General features: G+C 35.8%; 2 protein-coding genes across 2 annotated transcripts; both read left to right on the forward strand.

Annotated features, from left to right (window-relative positions):
* The first annotated feature begins 1,876 nt into the window (after window positions 1-1,876).
* LOC143563036 (C-terminal binding protein AN-like) lies at window positions 1,877-7,515 on the forward strand. The gene is made up of 7 exons (XM_077050679.1): window positions 1,877-2,502; window positions 4,913-5,072; window positions 5,178-5,308; window positions 5,441-6,178; window positions 6,435-6,482; window positions 6,868-6,981; window positions 7,144-7,515. The coding sequence occupies exons 1-7, from the start codon at window positions 1,882-1,884 to the stop codon at window positions 7,216-7,218; spliced, it is 1,887 nt and encodes a 628-aa protein (XP_076906794.1). The 5' UTR covers window positions 1,877-1,881; the 3' UTR covers window positions 7,219-7,515.
* Window positions 7,516-12,779: 5,264 nt separating this feature from the next.
* Window positions 12,780-16,513, forward strand: LOC143563030 (large ribosomal subunit protein uL5c-like). Its single transcript, XM_077050673.1, has 3 exons — window positions 12,780-13,022; window positions 14,899-15,099; window positions 16,072-16,513. Exons 1-3 carry the CDS (start codon window positions 12,780-12,782, stop codon window positions 16,414-16,416), a joined length of 789 nt encoding a protein of 262 aa, XP_076906788.1. The 3' UTR covers window positions 16,417-16,513.
* Window positions 16,514-20,526: the final 4,013 nt, after the last annotated feature.

Here is a 20,526-nt window from a genome sequence, read left to right on the forward strand (position 1 = left end):
ACGGATGGCGCCAATGTCGAAACACGAAATGAAATCTGACCTGATCCATGACGATGTTTCCACGGTTTTTCGAGATGAACGAACCACGTATTGATCTTCTTCTTCGGCTGCTTGAGACCTGCAATGGTTTTTCGGGGGTGTGGAGGTGACTGCTAAGAAATCTAAAAGATCTCTTGTTTATAGACACAAAAAGTGGTGGTGGCTCTTATTGAGCATGACCCTTAATAAGGAGGTGGAGACCTCCTTATATAGAGAGCCTCATGGCCACCATCATGATACCCTAATGGGCCTAGCCCAGTTAGGGTTACCTCCACAAAACCCCCTCAGCCCAATAACATTGTATTAGTCCATGTGATAAAATAAGCCAAACATAATAGATTTAGGGTCGTAGAACCGGGTTTTAGTACCATACCCCTACATGTAGGTATGATTACGACTACTCACAAAGTCACAATAGTCCTAAACCAAATCAAGCGAAACCGAATGAAGCATGTCTAATCATTACAACCATTAACAGCACATTGTCTAAATAACAAGTTCATAAGGTCTTCTCAAATACAGAGTCCTCGCATGCTCTAATCCAAGCTCAAGTATGTTCGAAGTCGTGTCAATCAACGTCCATAAATACATGCTCTAATATACATTAGTTATAACTTATTGAGTTCATAACAAGGCACATAAGTCAATCATAGTAAAATAACAGTAGGTGTATACCAATCAAGAGGCACTTGAGGCCGCAACCAAGAATGTAAATCTTATATTTTACAATTTTATATAACTTGAGTTAAACTAGAATGGACTAAAATTTGGATTTTCATTGAATTCGGCCGACTCTAAACAAGTATGGGCTGATCACAATGGGCCTAGCCCATATTTGTTTATTCTAAATTCCTAATTGTACATCGGCCCTAAGTAATACAACATAATTCATATATACATTATGTGTATATGCTAGTTATGGTAGTTATATTCTTATATATATATAGTCTTATGTATTAAACATATGTGACTACATCTTCATTCAATAATATATAAAGTCTCTTCATATTTTTTTCTGGTTCATTTTACTTTCCTAATAAACAATAAGAATTTTTAAAGAAAAAATCAGACTTGACTATTTCACAGGTGTTACAGGCTTGGGTGGTTTTTACATATTGTTTCCTCTCATTTTAACAGTAAGGGTACTAAGCTAATTTCATAAAAAAAACGCTTTTTCCCCCTAAAAGAGAGAGAAGGAATGTATTTTTAAACATAAATAAATTAATTTTCTCTTACAATATTTCATAAGAGCATTTTCTCTTACATCATAAGACCTTTTGATACAAGTCAAATGAGAGTCAAATCAAATCCAAGAGAATTCATTTAGGTTACATCTATGACATGAATGATAAGTTAGTGGGGAGAGAGATTAAAAGGAAAGTAAGAAATTTCTTTGGCTAAATGCATGCATTAAATCCAAAATTAGTATAATAACCATAACCATAACCATTTCATCACCATACAAATTTAAGTTTATGTTTTTTAAAACTCAAACTTTTACTTGTTAATAGAATCAAACTTAAGCTTAAAAGTTAATAAAATTAAATCTAATCAAATGTGTCCTAAGACAACGTGATATGAAGTTGGTAGGGGTGCCGGTTTCTTTACTAGGTTACAATCGGTTTTGGTTCGGGTTTCAACTGATTTTAACAAAGAAAATTCCAAACCGATTCCAAACCTACGATTTCAACCAATTTCTACACAATCAGTTTCGGTTTAATTTTCGGGTCAACTCAATTGTTAACCAATTTATTTGGCAACCTCTCGTTACTACTATTCAAAAAAATAACGTAGGTTTCAAAACCACCACTCTCTTTCTACACCTGCAAATAGTAACGACCGATGACGTCATCAACGGCGAAACGAGATCTCGAAACCAGATCGCCGGCAACAATGTCCTACCGGAGCACCTCCTCACCACAACCATCTCTTCCACTAGTCATCACTCTCAACTGCATCGAATCTCCAACCATCGAACACGAATACCTAACCGGCATCGCGCGTGTCGAGCACGTGCCGTTAAGCCTCCTCGCCGACGCCAAAATCGAGTCCGCCGCCGCCGTCCTCCTCCACTCGCTCGTCTTCCTCCCACGCGCCGCCCAACGCCGCCTCCGCCCCTGGCAGATCGTCCTCTGCCTCGGATCCTCCGACCGGTCAACGGATTCCGCTATCGCCGTTGACCTAGGGCTTGGTAGGTTTGTACACGTGGATGTTTCTCGAGCTGAGGAGGTTGCCGATACGGTTATGGCGTTGTTCCTAGGGCTGTTGAGAAGGACGCATTTGTTGTCACGGCATGCGTTATCGGCTTCCGGATGGCTTGGTTCGGTCCAGCCGCTGTGCCGAGGAATGCGGAGGTGTAGAGGACTTGTGTTGGGGATTGTGGGACGGTCCGGTTCGGCTAAGGCGTTGGCGACTCGGAGTTTGGCGTTTAAGATTAATGTGCTGTATTATGATGTCCAAGAGGTATAATTAATATTTATGTGAATATCTGGTGAACTGTTAATAGAGGTCTGATTTATTGTTAAGTGGTGCAAGTGTGCAACTGTTAGAATCACTCATAATTTATAATCACAGTATGATTCGACTTATTATTCAGTAATTTCCTATGCTTATTAAATATCCGGTGAACTTTTAATCGGCATCTGATTTATTGTCCAGTGGCGCAACTGTTAGAATCACTCATGCTAATTAAGTATCTGGTGAACTGTTAATGACGTCTGATTTATTGTTGAGTTGTGCGACTGTTCGAATCACTGACGAATTGTTAATTACCTGACTGAGGTCTAGATTGGTTAAATTTAAATGTGAGTATGTGACACGCCCCCTTACTTTTTAGTGAATAATTGATGGAAGCTTTAGCTAATTCACAGTAGACTGGTCATAAAAATTTGTTACATTTAGACTAACCATTGACAAACCAAACATGACTTTTTCTTTCAAGCGTTTATGCCACGTGGCAAATTAGTTCATATGTATTTATAGGACGGACACTCGGAGTTTGGCATTTAGGATTAGATTAGTGTGCTCTATTATGATGTTCATGAGGTATAATTAATTTGCTTTATTTTTCAGTAATTTTTAGTTATTTGAATTATCTGGTGAAATGTTAATAGGCGTCTGATTTATTGTTGAGTGATGAAATTGTTAGAATGACTTATGTTTTTTAAATACTTGATTGAGGTCTAGATCGATTAAATTGAAATGTGACACGTTTGCTTACTTTTTATGAGCAATTTGGAATCAGAACTTCTCTGTTTGATGGAAGCTTTAGCTGATACATAGTTGATTGGTTATGGAGTTGTTATTATTTTCTTTAGGACGGTGATACACATAGATTAACAGTTAACAAACTGAACAGAGCTGAACAGGGCTCGTTACATTCAAGAGTTTATGCCAGCTGCTAAATTGTTCGTTCAAATTTAGTTATAAGATGGATATCTTTTAGTTGTGGTAATGGGTTAACATAGATAGATTTTTACCTAGATGTAGTGTTCTAAAGTAGGGTTATGCAGGCCCAGTCGTCAGATAGTTCAACTATCCATGATTGAGCATGCTCTCATAATGTTAAGTTTGGTTATGGGGTATCTTTCTTGCTGTTTACTTTTATATTAAGTTGAGATATGAGAGTTAGAGAGTGGTTCTTTTTCGGATGCTAGCTTTATAGTTTGTCATTTGAGAATTTTATACTTTAAATATCAACATATTATTTTACTATATCCTTTATATTGTTACAAATATAGGAATTTCAACTATCAAAAGTATTAAGAATTAATATTCCCATTTAACTGCTTAGGTATCCACATCATACATGATTAAAAGGTCTTAGTTCAGCACTTCAGCTTAGTCTTTTCTTGAAACATTAGACTAAATTGACTGACGTACGAGAAGTAGGGTGGATTGTTTCTGAAAGTTCATTGGAATGAGAAAATGAGGAATTGCAACTATAAGCACTAAGTGATAAATTGATAATCATTGTGCTCCCTTGCTAGTAGAGGGCATAAAGGTCCTGTTGCAATGCAATTCAATGTGGAAAACATACAATACGAGAGGCCAACTATCATATTGATGTTAATCCGGATCTAGGATTAGTGACCCAAGCCTAACAGCTTTGGCCTTATGTTGTTGTATCGAATGCTATCAATTGATGGGGTTTATGGGTGCAAACTTGCAAAGGCTAGTTTATTTTGTTGGATCTGTAAAATTAAATAAAGATGGTTGTCTAGTTTGGACTTAATGGTTTTATGGATTTTAGGCATTGTAGTAAGGCTCAAAATAGTGTATGTAGTACGATGTCATCTCACATATGGTTCATGTACTGTGCTACGAGTTTGTGATTTGGTCAGTGGAATGCTTACTACATCTTCAAAAATGAGAGTGTGAGCTGGAAATTCTGTTAACAGATAGTAATATGCGGGGTACAAAGATAAGATATCCCCATGACAATAATTGCATGATTATATCTTACAGAACTAGCGTATAGTCATTCAGACAAATACAGAAGCACATTTTTTCTGTAAATTATATAATACAATACACGCCTATAGATGCTATTTAGGATTTTCCCATTCTTCAAGGGTGTAAACATGGTCTATTGAGCCAACATCACAACAATGAACTGTCAATTCTCAAATGATTTTTTAAACAGCGGGCTGATTGTGGAAGCATTCTGTAATTTAATGAACAACAAAGTATTTATATTGTATTTATTTGGAAATATGAGCTTCTTTAATCAGTTAGCATGTACATGAATAATGCACCAATTGAAGAATAGTCTTTCCATTTCCAGTCTTTTTAGATTATGAATAACTTGCATTTGCTTTTGTATCATATGCAGTTTTCCTTTCTCTTTATTAATTATATTTTTATTTTTCAGGAAAAAGGTAAGAGAATAAGCAGGTTTCCTCCAGCTGCCAGGAGGATGGACACTCTGAATGATTTGCTTGCTGCAAGTGACCTCATTTCCCTCCATTGTTCCCTAACCAATGATACAATTCAGATTATAAATGCTGAACGCTTGCAGCATGTCAAGCCAGGTACTTTTTTGGTCCCTTTGTTAATAAATTTTATATAGTTTGATAAAGGATATGCAAATGCCTACTTTCTGCACTAACTAGACAAAGTTTTGCATATTTGTACAGGGGCATTTTTGGTAAATACCGGTAGCAGCCAGCTGTTGGATGATTGTGCAGTAAAACAACTTTTGATTGATGGTACACTTGCAGGATGTGCTCTCGATGGTGCCGAGGGGCCTCAATGGATGGAAGCATGGGTAAGATTATGACACAAATTATGATCTGGAAACTATAATTTCACCATGTTTAATGGTGTAATATAATTGTTTACATTTAGTGAGTACTAGTTTTTGTTTGATACTGATTTTCCAAACACAAACTTGTTTCAGGTACGTGAGATGCCTAATGTTTTAATACTTCCCCGAAGTGCAGATTACAGTGAAGAAGTATGGATGGAGATTCGGGAAAAAGCCGCCTTTATATTACACACATTCTTCTTGGATGATGTCATTCCAACTGATGCCGTTTCCGACATCGATGAAGAGGAGAGTGAAACACTCTATGAAACCGAACAAACCGACAAACAAACCAAACACGTGGCATCGAACTCCTCTAACATGTTACAGGGGACCCACATGAAAATTGATATCAACCAACCTCAAGAATCAACATTATCACAAATCACTTCCCCTCGATCTGAAGTCAAACGCAGCAGATCAAGTAAAAAAGCTAAAAAAAAGCACGCCCGTCAAAAATCAATGCAAAAAACTGGTGATAAAGAGAGTACATCACACAAAGAAGATGATACTGCTATGAGTGGTACAGACCAAGTGTTGAGTTCTAGCTCACATTTAGCTTCTCCTGATGATTCAAGAAGTAAAAGGACACCAATATTTGGATCAATACATGATTCATCAGCTAAATATCTTAAATCAAGCACTGGTGTTGGGAAAAACTCTCTTCAGCTGTTAAAAGATGGTTGTGTTATTTCTTTGCAAGCTCGAGATCGTGCTGGACTGCATGTTTCTAGGCAGAGAGCTCAAGGCGGTGGATGGTTTCTAGATACGATGTCAGATGTTACAAAAAGAGATCCGGCTGCACAATTTCTTCTTGTTTTTAGAAGCAAGGTTTGTGGAATGCATTTCAATGAACCGAACATATATACGGATTAACCAAAATTTGAAAATACAAGTCTAAAATGACATTATTTCAAGTTTGAAAAGTAAAAACGCCGGTTTTCGTTTCAGTTCTGAACTTTACTGGACCAAACAGAAGAATTTTTGAAATAATGTAGAACCGAGAGCCAAATTCGGCCCTTTGGCTTTGTTCATTTGGACCAAAAATTTTGTTCCATTTAAGTTAAAACTCTTGTTTTATATGCAGGATACAATCGGTTTAAGATCTTTCACTGCTGGTGGGAAGTTGTTGCAGGTGCGTTTTCGCTTCAAGTTATATTAATATAAGCTGGCATATATATGGTGTGAACTGCATAATTTACGGGTTTTACTTGCATAGTTCTTTAAATATTTGGAAACTTACTGGATTTTTTTTTAAATATTTGGAAACTTACTGGAATTTCTTTAAGTATTGGGAATCCCACGGAACGATTAATCTTTAACCATGAAAGGCGAAATACTAATAATAAAAAAGGATCAACAGTGCCCTCTTGATTTGTGCTATTTTGAGTGGAGAAAGAATACGCATGATTAAGGTGTTCGATCTTGAATTAATATAAATGTTCAATGATGGAACTATGGAACTTACATGATGGAAGTTGCAAAATTTTAAAGATGAAATTTTTATTTGAATTATGCAGATAAACCGAAGGATGGAATTTGTATTTGCCAGTCACAGTTTCGACGTTTGGGAGAGTTGGACCTTTGAAGGCTCTTTGGATGAATGCAGGCTGGTCAACTGTAGAAATCCTTCTGTAAGTACCTTTCTTCATGCAGTTATTGAAAGATACATGTTACAACATAATTTCTGATTTTTCTTTTTCAATTTTAATCTTATTTGACTTGTAAATATGATACGTTTCTCAAGTCACAAAAAGTACAAGTGCCACTGACATTTGAACCTATGCAAACTGTAGGCAGTTTTAGATGTACGCGTGGAGATTCTAGCAACTGTAGGAGATGATGACGGGATAACTCGGTGGCTTGATTAATCCCTCTACTAACTTCGGAAAGCTAAGCTACTGTGTGCACATGTTTTAATTCACACAATCTTTGTGATGAGGTTTGTAACAATGTAATTCTTATTGCCTTTTCAGTTGTACTTTTACATACATAAAAGTTGTCGAAGTTCACGAGTGTGACCAGTTGTCATTCTTGAGTTTTTGTTGATACATATGGTTTTATTCAGGCATTCTTTGCCTTGAGGTGTGTATCACTGGCCTAAATTGTTCAGCATTATGTAAAGAACATTCTTTTAAGTAGTTGACTGGTTTCTCCGAGTATTTCGTTCGTCTTCCTAGTTATAGGTTCCAATGTTTTGCTAATATCCCCACACTTTAACTTTTTTTGTCCCTGAAAAAGCTATTTGCAATGGAATCAGAATCGGAAAATACGGTCTTAAAAACATATAAGTTATCTTAATGCTCATATAAACGCAAAAACTGTGATTGCCGATATTGTTGTCCACTTAAACCCATTCACCAGCCTATCAAGCCCCCAAGCACATTTAGGCATTTAGCAATTATGTTTAAGTGATATCAAAAACCTATGGGTCTTACACCTTTTGAGTCAAGATTCACATGGGTATGTGAATCTTCCCATCTCAAGCATAGTAAAGACAATTAAAAGTAATCGAGTTGAAGCAAACTGGTTCAACATATTACCGTAAGATAACAACCCCTTAATGGTAAGAAGAAAAATACACTTAGATGGAATTAATGGATGACAGGTCATGTGAGGTCATACGAGCACGCCCTAAATATTATTGGACTTTGTCCTATATATTCCCTAAGAAAATATTTATTGACTAAAAACTTCGAGCCCCAATAGTGTATCCTTAGAGTCACCATCCCCTTGATAACACGTAAACTCTTAGTCTCGTCTAGTATGTGCACTTTGGCCTCTTTTTCTATTTTTGAGAATGCTTCTTTGGCATTTTTCATTACATAACTTTTCTCATTTTTTCTTTTCAGATAAACTTTTGAAATACTTATTTATTTTTTCTTTATTTTTTTATTATGCACTTAGGCATCTTTTACCAAAAAATATATAACTAAAGACTAAAGCTCATATAAGATTGGATATTTGCGGGCGCCACCACTCTTTATATATTTTCATAAAACAGAGTGGCGTGCTAATTTTAAAGTGCATTCAATTCTCACCATCTTAGGGTAATCAGCTTATGGTAATACTCTTTATGCCTTATCGAATTTCAGCTTCACTGTCCCCCGTTAGGATGAGAACCCACAAAATATAAGATTAATTAGGTTTATTAAGAATATGCAATAGGAAACCTTTCAAGACTAGTTGGGCCTAGCGACACATCCGAAGCTTAGTACGCTTTCTTTTATATTATCTCATATATATTAGTAGTTTCAAAAACCAATTTCCGATTATACTATTATTTTCCATTTTAGTGCAAAAATATTCATTAAATTCTTGGGACATTTTTCAATTTTTTTTAGGCTTTTTTTTATTTTTTTTCATATTTTTATTTTTGCCGAAAAACATCAATGAATTGGAACAGACTCCTCTGGTAAATAGACGATATGCCTCGTGAGTCGTATTCTGTGCCCTCCAATTCAAACGCGGTCAGCAAACTATCTTCAAATAACGTAATCTCTCACAAACAAAAGCAACAATCCTGAAGCAAGTGGCATCCCCACACTTGTTTAAAACCATATCTCATCAACCATCATCTAAAGCAACCTGAAGCAACCTGCAAGTAAGAGAAGAAACACATGATAGAACAAAGAAATAAATCCAAAATAAAAATAAGAATAGAATGAAAACATAGTAACGGGTTGCCTCCCGTGAAGCGCTAAGTTTATAAAAGAGTCTTCAGCCGGACTCGATCCCGAAACCTCAATCAGGAGGCTTCTCCTTTATCCTCTTCTCATCTGTGCTCTTCAACACTCTCCGTTTACAACTAGTTGAGAAGAAACTAGTTCCCAAACTCATGTGGCCACAAAAATAAGCATTCAGCTTGATCACCCACTTATTGAAATTCTGAGGACGTGATGACATATTTGGCACACTTTGATTCCTAACTCCAGATATCCTCCTTCTTGGGGCTCTTGATTTACGTGGCGATCCACGAACGAGTATCTCTAAAAACCTGCCAGTTTTACCGCGCACACACGGATGATGTTTCACAATGAGATGCAGTTCTTTATTCTTCAACTCTTCGAATGTCTCCCGTGATTCCTCTTTGACAATTAGCTTCTCAACTGGCTCCCCAAATAACAATACTTCAAGCTCCTTAATATCTCTTTCGGGGTTAAAATCTCTCTCATTAATATCAGCTAAAGCCAATAACTCTTCACCAAATTCACCTTGAAACTCGTCCTCCCAAGAGGGAATACACTCCTCTATCTGATTCTGCAAACCAACATCCTCAAACTCGATCACCGGCTCACTAAATTGTATTCGACTCTTTAAGCCTGACCGAAACTCATCCATAAAATCCTCAAGCGATGTACTTGGATTCATGCTATGAACGACACGCATGAAATCAATGAATATCTCTTCTGAATGTGGTATGTAATCCATCATTGCACCAGATGAGTCCTTACAACCAACAACATTCCCCATCCTATCATATATCGGGCAAAATTTGGGCTCATAGTAGCACTCCATGAAGATCACTACAAAGATAAACGTAAACAGAAAAGTATCACGAGCACCAAAGAATAGCAATAAATAATATACTAAAGAAAAAAACTAAACTAATTTAAAGCAACTAAACTAAACTATATTAACCTAACTCCTACGACTCAAAAACAAAAAGAAAAATAAAATAAAATAGAATAAAAACTACTTAGACTCCTACGACTCAAAAACAAAACAAAATACAAATAGCACGTATGTAGCAGGTAAGTCTAATCAAAGCTAATAACGCAATTGCCAAGAATCCCAGGCAACGGCGCCAAAAACTTGATGTGCTTGAAGTAGTTTAATATTTTATTAACTAAATAAACGCTAATCTAGATACTAAGTAATAATTCTAGACTCTTAACTTAACTAAAACTACTAACCGACAAGTGAACCGATTGACTCTAGTACAACTAAGTAAGTACGGATATCGAACCCACAGGACTCTTTAAATTACGTTAACTAGCTAAATTTAGACTTAACTACAGACATGACTATTTATTTATTATTATTGGGGGGTTTACTAAAAACTAATATTAAATTAATCACTAAGACTTAAAGATGACTTAAATCTAGACTTAATTCAAATGATGACAAGCAACCACCTAGGCTAGAATCCATAATGTATCAATTATCAAATAGTTGGAAAATGCGATGTTATGGAACCGGGATCTTAAAATAGTCACTTAAAGAAAACCCAAACAGGACCCTTGACTCTTCTCAAGAAGACACCTATGGATATCTATTAAGTTCTAAAAAACATCAGCTTAATTAGACTCGCTTACGATTGCTAATTATTTTATGACAAGTACCTCTATAAGAAATCCTACCTTACAGTGCGGAAATCAAAGGTAATTTAAAGTATTCACTCGACTAGATAAACAAAGCTAGAAAATCAAACCTAGACGGACTTCTTACGAAGAACTAAATCTAGCAATCTTAATCAACCAAGACTTATCATATAATCTATCACCTTACAGCTATTTAGATTAGCAGTACATTTATGTTTATTTGATTAATTATTATTGTTCCTATTTCTTTATTGCAAATCAACCATAAACTAGTCAAAAACACACAGTAGATGACCTAATAGAATCCTATCATATGAAACAATCACCAAGGAAACTGTGAAACAATAAAACCCACCAAACAATCCTAAGCACACACACGCATCGAATGAAAAACATAAAACCTCTTACTTAATCATAAACCATAAACAAAAGCAAAATCCAAACTAAAATCCAACGTCAACAAAAGTTCATCATAAATCTAGGTGGTCTAGGGGTTTAGCCAACAACCATACTCAAGAACGAACCAAATGAATAAAGTTGAAAAACTGAATTCATAAAGAAACAATAAAATCAAACCGAATAATAATGATGTTTGGATGAGTAGGTGTTGAACCCAAACGCTCTCCGCTCAAACCAATGGCTTTTCTCTCCTCTCCTTCTCTCTTGCGGTCGGCTACTCCTTTTCCTTTTCCTTTTTTTTTTGTCTAGCGTGAGGTTGTCTTAGGTTAAGTCACAAATCCCACCAAAAATGCTTATATATGGTCCTGTTATCCACCGACTCATGCAATACATGGCCCAAGGCCCACAACTCCATAACTTAGATTGCTGATGACTTTCGTTTAATTCGTTTAATCTCTAGCCATAAGCCCATTAATTCCTTTTGATGTCCCTGCCAAAGAAAGAAATCGTATTAATGTATTTCTCAACATATAATCCAATTTAATTAATTACTTTCATCTAGCATCCTAACTTAATCACATAATGTTGTTAGGTTGTTCGATTTGATTTGCGTTACAAAGATAATAATAATAATAATATATTCGAATATTTACTCGCTCTCAACTTAGGTAAAACCATTCATTTTAGCTCGTTGTCTCTCAAAACCTTTAAAACTCACATATGAACCAAATATTAATAAAGTTCATTAAAAACCAATATTAATGTCATCAAAAAATTGTGGGAATTACTTATAATATTTATATATATTTTAGTTCATATCACTGTCTTTTCATGGTGTCAGTGGTGACTCTAGGTCAGGGTGCTTCTTTCTGTTGGTTGTATGTTGTAAAGGGTAATGGAAATATCCTTCTATCAAATTATTGGTAAAACTCTACACTTTAAAGACAAATTAAAAACATTATATATGCTAACTTCATTCGCAATATAAGACTTAGAAATACAATACAACTGCCTAATAAAGCATCTAGTGTGTCATTCTACAATGGTTCCAACCATATGATGCTACCAAATAAAGGTGAGGTCTTGTATTCAAATTCCAACTATGACAAAATAAATAATGGTTTTATGTTGGGTTAGAGGGTTTTAATTATCTATGGCGGGGTCCTCTTGAGTAGAGGTGGGCAAATAAACCGGTTGACCAACTCAACCCGAAAATCAACCAAAACCGAACTAGTTTAAAACCAGTTTGGAACCGATTGAAACCGTAGGTTCAGAATTGATTTGTAATTTCTCCATCAAAACCTGTTAACCGAAACCGGCCAAAACCAGGCAAAGCCCGAACCGAAATTGATCAAAACCCGAACCGAAACAGATCAAAATCTGGTCAAGAAACCAGTTTCAACCCAAACCAGAAGCGATCATAAATTGGTTTTGACCTTTGTTGACCAAACCGAATCGGTTACAACCCAAACCGTCTTTGACTTTTTAACCGGTTTGTGCACCTCTACTCCTGAGGTGTCGAGTGGTCTTTAGGTCGGAACTGATTTACGAGCTTCCCTTCCCGTCAGTGATTAAATAGACATTTAAAAAGGAAAAAAGTAATCTCAAATACAAGGACTAAAAGTATGAAACCGTTAAAACTTCCGGTACCAAAAGTGTATCATTTCCACACATAATAATCTCTTTATCCACACACACACAGACCTCCAATGGCACTCTCTGCTTCTTCCTTCATCTCTCATTTTCCGGCAGTTTGTCCGGTCAAGTCCGTACGATTACCTCCGGCGTTCGGCAACCGACACGGCGTCTTATCGGTGAAGGCGGAAGCGGCTTCCGGCATAGTGCTGGTGGAGAAATCGGAAGCGGATAAGGTTAATCGGCTCAAAACGTCTTATTACGAGAAGATTGTGCCGTTGCTTAAGGAAGAGTTTAATTACACTAACCTTCATCAGGTATTCGGTTCGAATTTATTGTTTGTGCCTTTAGGCTAATGCGTTTAAATTTATGGATGAATTGAGTGATGTTTAAGTTAATTGTTGTTGAGTTTGTTATAGTTAGGTAATTGATATAAGAATTGAGCTATGGATTTGAAAGTGTTAGTTTCTATGAATCTATGATTATATTATTGCTGTATATTATGTGTAATGTATTCAGTTTTACTGATGAATTGATTGAATGGATTTGGAGAAATGTTTTTTGAGATCTTTTTCTAAAGCCTGCGCTCGGCTCGTGAGTCGTTTGTTCATGCTCGGGTTTGGCTTTGTTTGTTATATGTTAATTAATTTATATACGTTTTTAACTATTATCTAATATATATAATTTGAATTGATTGAATGGATATTGGACAAAGGTTTTTTTTATTTTTTTTGTATTTTTATTTTGTTTCGTAGTTCCAGTATCGTAACGAGCATAATTGAAACAAATTAAATTTGTGTCGATTTACCGCCACAAATCCCGAGACCACCACCGCTCAGGTTTTACCGACTCACCACCGCAACGCCCGAGTTTTACCGACCCTTTTGTTTTAATTCTGATACCTTAAGTTGGTATTGACTGAATTCGTGTCAACTCATCGTCGTAATGCTCGGGTTTTACCAACGGCTGGGTTTCAATGCTGGGGTTTTGTCAACTGCCCCGGCGCAATGCGCCGGATAGAAAATCTAGTTTTAATATATTTTGAGAAAAACTTTAAACAAGTCTAACCTTGGATCAAGCTTGTTTAGTACTTTAAAATGAGCCAAAGCTCGATTCGAGCTCAGCTGTGCAATGTTAAATTAATATATAGAGGTTCAAAAGAGGTAAAACTTAAAAATACACGAGGCTTTAAGGCTCGACGTGCTTAAACGAGCTTCCCATACAAGGCTCGAGCTCGATAACTAAGTGAGATTTATTTGATGCTTGAGCTCGGTAAAGCTTGGCTCGTTTTGAGCTTTTTTATCGATCTGATATCGAGCAGCTCACGAGTGGCTTGGCTTTTTTGCTAGGAAATAGTGTTATTGAGGAAGATAAGTATTGAATTTAATTAACCTAACTAAATTAGCTTAAATGTGAATCGTTCTTATGATAATTTAGAAGCAATTTCAGATTATTTATTAGTTTAAAAGTGTGTAATAATATGTTATTAAGATGATATTCATCTGTTTACCCATGGTGTCTGTCTGAATTTGTGAGTTATCAAATTAGCACATTCTACTTTTGAGGCCAAATAAAAGATTCTTTAAATTAAGTAATTAATACGTGTACTTGAATTTCGAGGACAAACATATGACATCAGTATGCGCAGCAAGATTACTGTTAATATAGTGCATCAGCAACAAAAGTCTACTAATAAAGTCAAAGTCATCTAAATCAAGTACAGGACTAACAGGAGTAAACGGTTGTTTAAATAGAAATTTGGATGCTAATGTTCCGTTAGTGAAACTTGAGGGGCCTTACGTGACAATTTGATCAGTTAGTTAATGGTTTTTAGCTATTTGAATTTGGGTATTGTGCTTTAAATAGCCGATATGTTTAGCTGTTTGATTAGTTCTTATTTTTGCTCAGTTTCGTTTTCATTTCTTGTAATCATCTCACGTTCTCAATGTAAGTGAAATCATTTGGATATCCGTTCCTAATTCTTTCTTTCTTTGGTGTTTCCATAACTATTACCTATAGAAAAATGGAGATAGGTAGTGTGCAATTAACTTGATTATTATTAAATGTCAGTGGTTGGTGTTTTTGTGTGTGTCAATGATTGGGTCTTTTATGATCAAATAATCAAAGGTTATTTTGACTCAATGTTTAGTTTTCTTTTCTTGTTTTGATATTGTATGTGATTAAATATGGTAGGTCCCGAAGATTGAAAAAATTGTGGTGAACTGTGGTATTGGAGATGCTGCACAGAATAGCAAAGGTCTTGATGCAGCAATAAATGACATGGCACTCATCACAGGACAAAGGCCTGTAAAGACAAAAGCAAAGAATGCCATTGCTACTTTTAAAATCAGAGAAAATCAAACGCTTGGAATTGCAGTCACCCTTAGGGGAAATGTAAGTTTCCTCTTTTAGAGTCGGTTAACTCTAAACCTTAATTAGTTACTAATACTTGTTTCAACCTTTAATTATTTGTTTAAGAAGTTTTCTTTTTGAACGTTTCTTGAAAGTTGCCACATAAAACTTTCGAAATACTCATTCTGTTGCGCCAAGAGTCTAAGCATGCCTCTTTTAGGGGTCTACAAGCCGAGCCCGAGCTCGGCTCGTTTCAAGCTCTTTTCTAGAGCTTGAGTTCATGGGTCGCTTTTTCAAGCTCGAGCTCGAGCTCGGCTCATTTATTATTTATTAGTTAGTTTATAACTTTATGTACATTTTCAATTATTTTCATAAACTTTTTGGTTGTAATTTTTATATATAACATAGTATGTATTATTTTGTTATTTTTAATCATAATTTTATATATAGTAATAAATATTATTATATAAATATATATTTAATGCATTAAATAAAAGTTATTAAAATAATAGGCTCCTTTAGGCTTGCGAGCCAGCTCGTTTATCAAACAAGCTTATTTTAAGGCTCGAGCTCGTTTAACCCCAGATGGATTCAAGTTTTTAACGGGCCGATTTCGAGTATCTCACGAGCCGGCTTGGCTCATTTGCATCCTCTTTTTAGAGGTGGCAAAACTGGGTGGGTTGGGGTAATAGGCCCAAGTTCAAATGGGTAATTCTTTAGCCTGGCCCGAAACCATTCTTGTCTATATATTAGAAATAATTATTATTTTAAATATGATGGTGTTATTAAGATAATAGTCTGTTCTTTAATAAAGCAGTTAAAAATGTTGTATGTGTTAAAAGGTGAAGATGATTTCTACACCACCAAAATCACTTACACACACCAATATATAAATCAGCTCACATTAAACAGATAACTTTTAACCCGTATGAGCCGTTTTCAGATGTCAACCAAAATAAATCAAATTAAACAAACGTAAAATGTAAATCAACACTTTTTGATGTGTTGTAACAGGTGATGTACGCGTTTCTTGACCGCTTCATTAACTTGGGTCTTCCTAGAACCCGTGATTTTCAAGGGGTGAGCCCAAACAGCTTTGACGGGCACGGTAACTACAGTGTCGGACTAAAGGAACAAAGCGTGTTCCCAGAACTAAGTTACGACGCCCTCGGTAAACCACGAGGAATGGACGTGTGTATAACCACAACAGCTCAAACCGATAAAGAAGCCTTTAAACTTCTAGCCTTAATGGGAATGCCCTTCCGTGAAGGTGCCGGGCCCGCCACGACCGTCGTTAGGAAGAAGAAGCTGAAATCTCACCATTTCAACACCAAAACCAAGCAAAAGTCACGGAGATGATCCATCTTTTGTTATAATTGTTGTAATGGTTAAATGCATATTTTGATTGTGTAGTTGTATCATGCTGCTATAAACATGTGCTCTGTGTTAATTAGTAAGTTTTATATTTGTAAGCCTCTTTTCAGCCACAAAAAATTGGCAAGACAGGATTTGAATAATAGGTCACTTTAAGTTAGGGATGGTAATGGGTCGGGCTTGGGTCATGTTTAGCCATTCCTAAACCCATATCTGATTATGAAAGCTTGCCCCAAACCCGTTGGGTTTTAATCGGGTAATTACCCGTCGGGTTTCGGGTTTTCAATCGAATTTTGTCAAAATACCCATTAGGTATATCCTGCCCAAAACCCATCGGGTTTCCATCGAATTTTGACAAAATATAACTAAACGATTACAAATAATGATTACCATGAAATAAAATGTCTTAAATAATTGCTATAACAGGTTTTAGCAAATAATATATTTATAATATTTAAAGTATACTATTTATAAATATAGAAAAAGTTATATTGGGTATAGGGGTGCAAACGAGCCGAGCTGCTCGCGAGCTACTAGAGATCGGCTCGTTAAAAAGCTCGATCGAGCCGAGCTTAATCGAGCCCGAGCTCGAGCCCGAGCATTAAAAATAAGCTCGTTTAATAAACGAGCTCGAGCCCGAGCTTCACTTATCGAGCTCGAGCCGGCTCGCCAGCCTAAAGAGCCTGTATAATATTTTTTAAAATGTATGTATAATAATTATTAATTAATATATATAATGTTATAAAAAAGTAAATAAAAATAACTATATAGTAAACGAGCAGAGCCCGAGCCGAGCTCGAGCTTCAAAAATAATTATAATTATATAAATAATAATTGATAAATAGTAAACGAGCCGAGCCTGAGCCGAGCTCGAGCTTCAAAATTTGTTTACGAGCCGAGCTCGAGCTTTGGAAATAGAGCTCGAAAGGAGCCGAGCTCGAGCTCTGTATAAGTTAAACGAGCCGAGCTCGAGCCCAGTCGAGCTCGGGCTCGGCTCGGCTCGTTTGCACCCCTAATTGGGTACATCGGGTATATAATTGGGTAAATGGGTTAATGTTATCGGGTAATCGGGTATATTACAAATCCCAACCCACGAAAATTTTCAAAACTAATCCCAAACCCGTCCCATTTATGTCGGGTTTTCCCATCAGGTTCAGGTTTCATTGCCATCTCTACTTTAAGTGGGTGGAGCATATACATAACAGCCAAGCATTTGCAGTGGTGGGTCTTATCTATAAACGCATGCTTAATATTAGGCGTATAATAAACCACTTAGATGGATAATGGGTTGTTGACGTGGTTACCTGCTTCTATTTCTTCTAACTTGTGTGATTATAGGCTTGTTAGGTTTTAGTTTTTTAAAGTACTTTTGTATATTTTGTCTATGCAAAGGGTTGGGTCCAGACTGGTGACTGAAAAATGAGTGATATGGAGACGGGGACAGGACCATGTGGCGTTTGGTTGGTTAAGGTCTCGGTTTGGGTCGGGTTCTGGTTTAAACATTTTTGCATGGTTTTAGTTTGATGACGATCGTATCGACTTTCATACCTTTATCATTATAATATGGGTCAGTGGACCCTGCATTTTTTTTTTTGTTATGTAATGTATACTAAGGTTTTCGAATCGATCTCCGAGCTTTGAACGCCGAGTGATTTTTCTAAATATACTTAAGAGGACATCGATATGTACATTTTGCGTTTGTAAAACAAGGCGAAAAGCAAAAATGAGTATGGAGTTCAATTAAGTACTTTCAGATAATATTTTTAGATGGTTATTGAACGGTGCATTACCTTTTTGTGGTGATGATTACATCAATATTCATGGCCTCATTATATAGATCATAGTTTTACTGGTTGCAAAAACAAGTTATCGCTATTTATGTGACCCGATTACACTCAACCCAAGACGTCGAGTTAAGAGACACTGAGCATTGATAAGAAGAACTCCAGGTTCACGACTGATGTGATGAGATTTTTCTTCTTTTTTATCCCGATTCTTTACAAAAATGCATTATATTAAAACTTAGTAAGATATTTGTATAGAATATAGATGATGTCTTAACCTAATTAATTCTGTGCATTCTACTATTCAGTATTCCAAACATTTCACAGTCAAAGAACTTCACATCAAACAAATGAACTTGCACACTGTTAACAAAAGAAGCTTGCAAACTTCAACCAATTGGTGAAACTTACACACTTTAATCAAATAAATTTGTAAACTATTGACAATGATTATTCAAGCAATCAATGAACCTTGCCGACTATGTTTTCATAAAATGATTTCCAACATCATGTTGCTGTTGTAAAAACCATTTAATGTACTAGGACAAGTTTAAGCTACGTCATTATCTGCGTGATGAATAATTTTGCGCGGTGACATTTTCATAACTAAAACAAAAATACGTTGCTCATAAACTATCATTGGGAAGAACACTTTATGTTGACAATTTTATGGGATAATTTTATTTTCAATATAATTACCCATACAATAGTTACTTCGAGTGTAAAAATTGATGTACCTAAAACATGTTTGCGACTGAGTTTGAAAACAACTTATTGGCTTATTGGTGTTTTCAGAAAGCTAATAAGCTAAAAAGTGTTAGCAATCACAAAAATTCTTTTTATTTTTGCTTTTTGAAATGGGTAAAAAATAGTTTTCTAAAAGCTTCAAATCCTGACTTTTTAAAATTGCTTTTTAAAAAATCCAATAAGCAGTTTTCAAACTCAATCCTAAACATCCTCCTAGATTTAAGCCAACAAGTTAATATTTTTCTTCTTACCACTTCTTATTATTTAAAATCTAACCGACATCTCAATCTTAAGAGTTGAAATAGTAAGATGACCAACGCATACCTACGGTTTTCATACAAATCACCTCTGTTTCTATAGTTTGATAATTCTTTTTACTAACTTATGTACATAACAAAAAAATAAAATTCCTAATAAATAAGTGTTATATAATAGCATTCTCACACGATATGACATAATATTGTGGACCATTGCTAATGGATGCCCCGTGAAGTTGAGTGGGTCGGTTATGGGGTTCAAAAAGGCACTTCACGGGTGGGTACAATACCAATAGAATAATAGTAATACACACCACCCACCATACTCAAATGGACCCACTAATTGTTTCTTTTTTCCATCTTTAACAAAATAATAAGGGTTTCCCATAAAAAAGATAATATTTGGATGGATACATAGTATGTAATATGTATGCTACTATACTACAAAATTGATGCATAACCTGTAATATAGATCTTAACAAAATCAAATGATACCAATCAACATTGTTCGGTTTAGTCACTAAAAGGCCAAAAATTTGTTTTTGTTACACTGGTGGTGGATACTTGATAGAAAAAATCATTCATTCTTGGATTTTCTCATCTAAGCACGCTTATGGGTGAATTTATTCTCTTTGTTCACAGCCTACGTGTAACACCCCGACCAAAGGCGGATTATACATCGGGGCGCCACATATTGTTTCATTACTCGTGACACTATTGGGTGTCAATATTTAATAAATACATTCATTCGCGCACGCGCAAGGTAAACATAAGATAACATAAATCACATAAATCAATATATTATAACTCAAAATATTCAATAACCGCAATAACTTGTCTTGATACATTTTAATCTAGGTCCAAAATAAAGAACTTCCTACGTTTTCTCGAGCTCCAAAACAGCTACTGCAAACCTGAACATGTGTTAAAATAAACGTCAAACACTTGCGTGTTGGTGAGAAATCAAGTTTAATAGTTAATACATAGATAACAATAAATCTGCGCGCAACATGTGTATGTCTGGTTTTCAACAGGGGTGTAATCTGATCGGGACCAACTCTAAGATTCATAGACTGCCAGTGCTCACAATTGAGCTCACAAACAAGACAAACTGTGCATGTGTAAACAAAAGAGAAAATCATAAACGATAGTTCTCCCGTGTTCATCTAATGGTACCATGAGAACTGCGGAATAGACCGACAAGACGGTTAATGATCCACACATACAAATAAACAGCCAAGTCTACGTCCTCAACACATGGGATACTGCGCGACTAAAGTTCATAAACATTTTAAGACTCTAAGTTT

Source organism: Bidens hawaiensis, unplaced genomic scaffold (assembly GCF_021521415.1).
Source record: "Bidens hawaiensis isolate Kalapana, Puna unplaced genomic scaffold, B.hawaiensis_p1.1 tig00021201_1, whole genome shotgun sequence".
NCBI classification, from domain to species: domain Eukaryota; kingdom Viridiplantae; phylum Streptophyta; class Magnoliopsida; order Asterales; family Asteraceae; genus Bidens; species Bidens hawaiensis.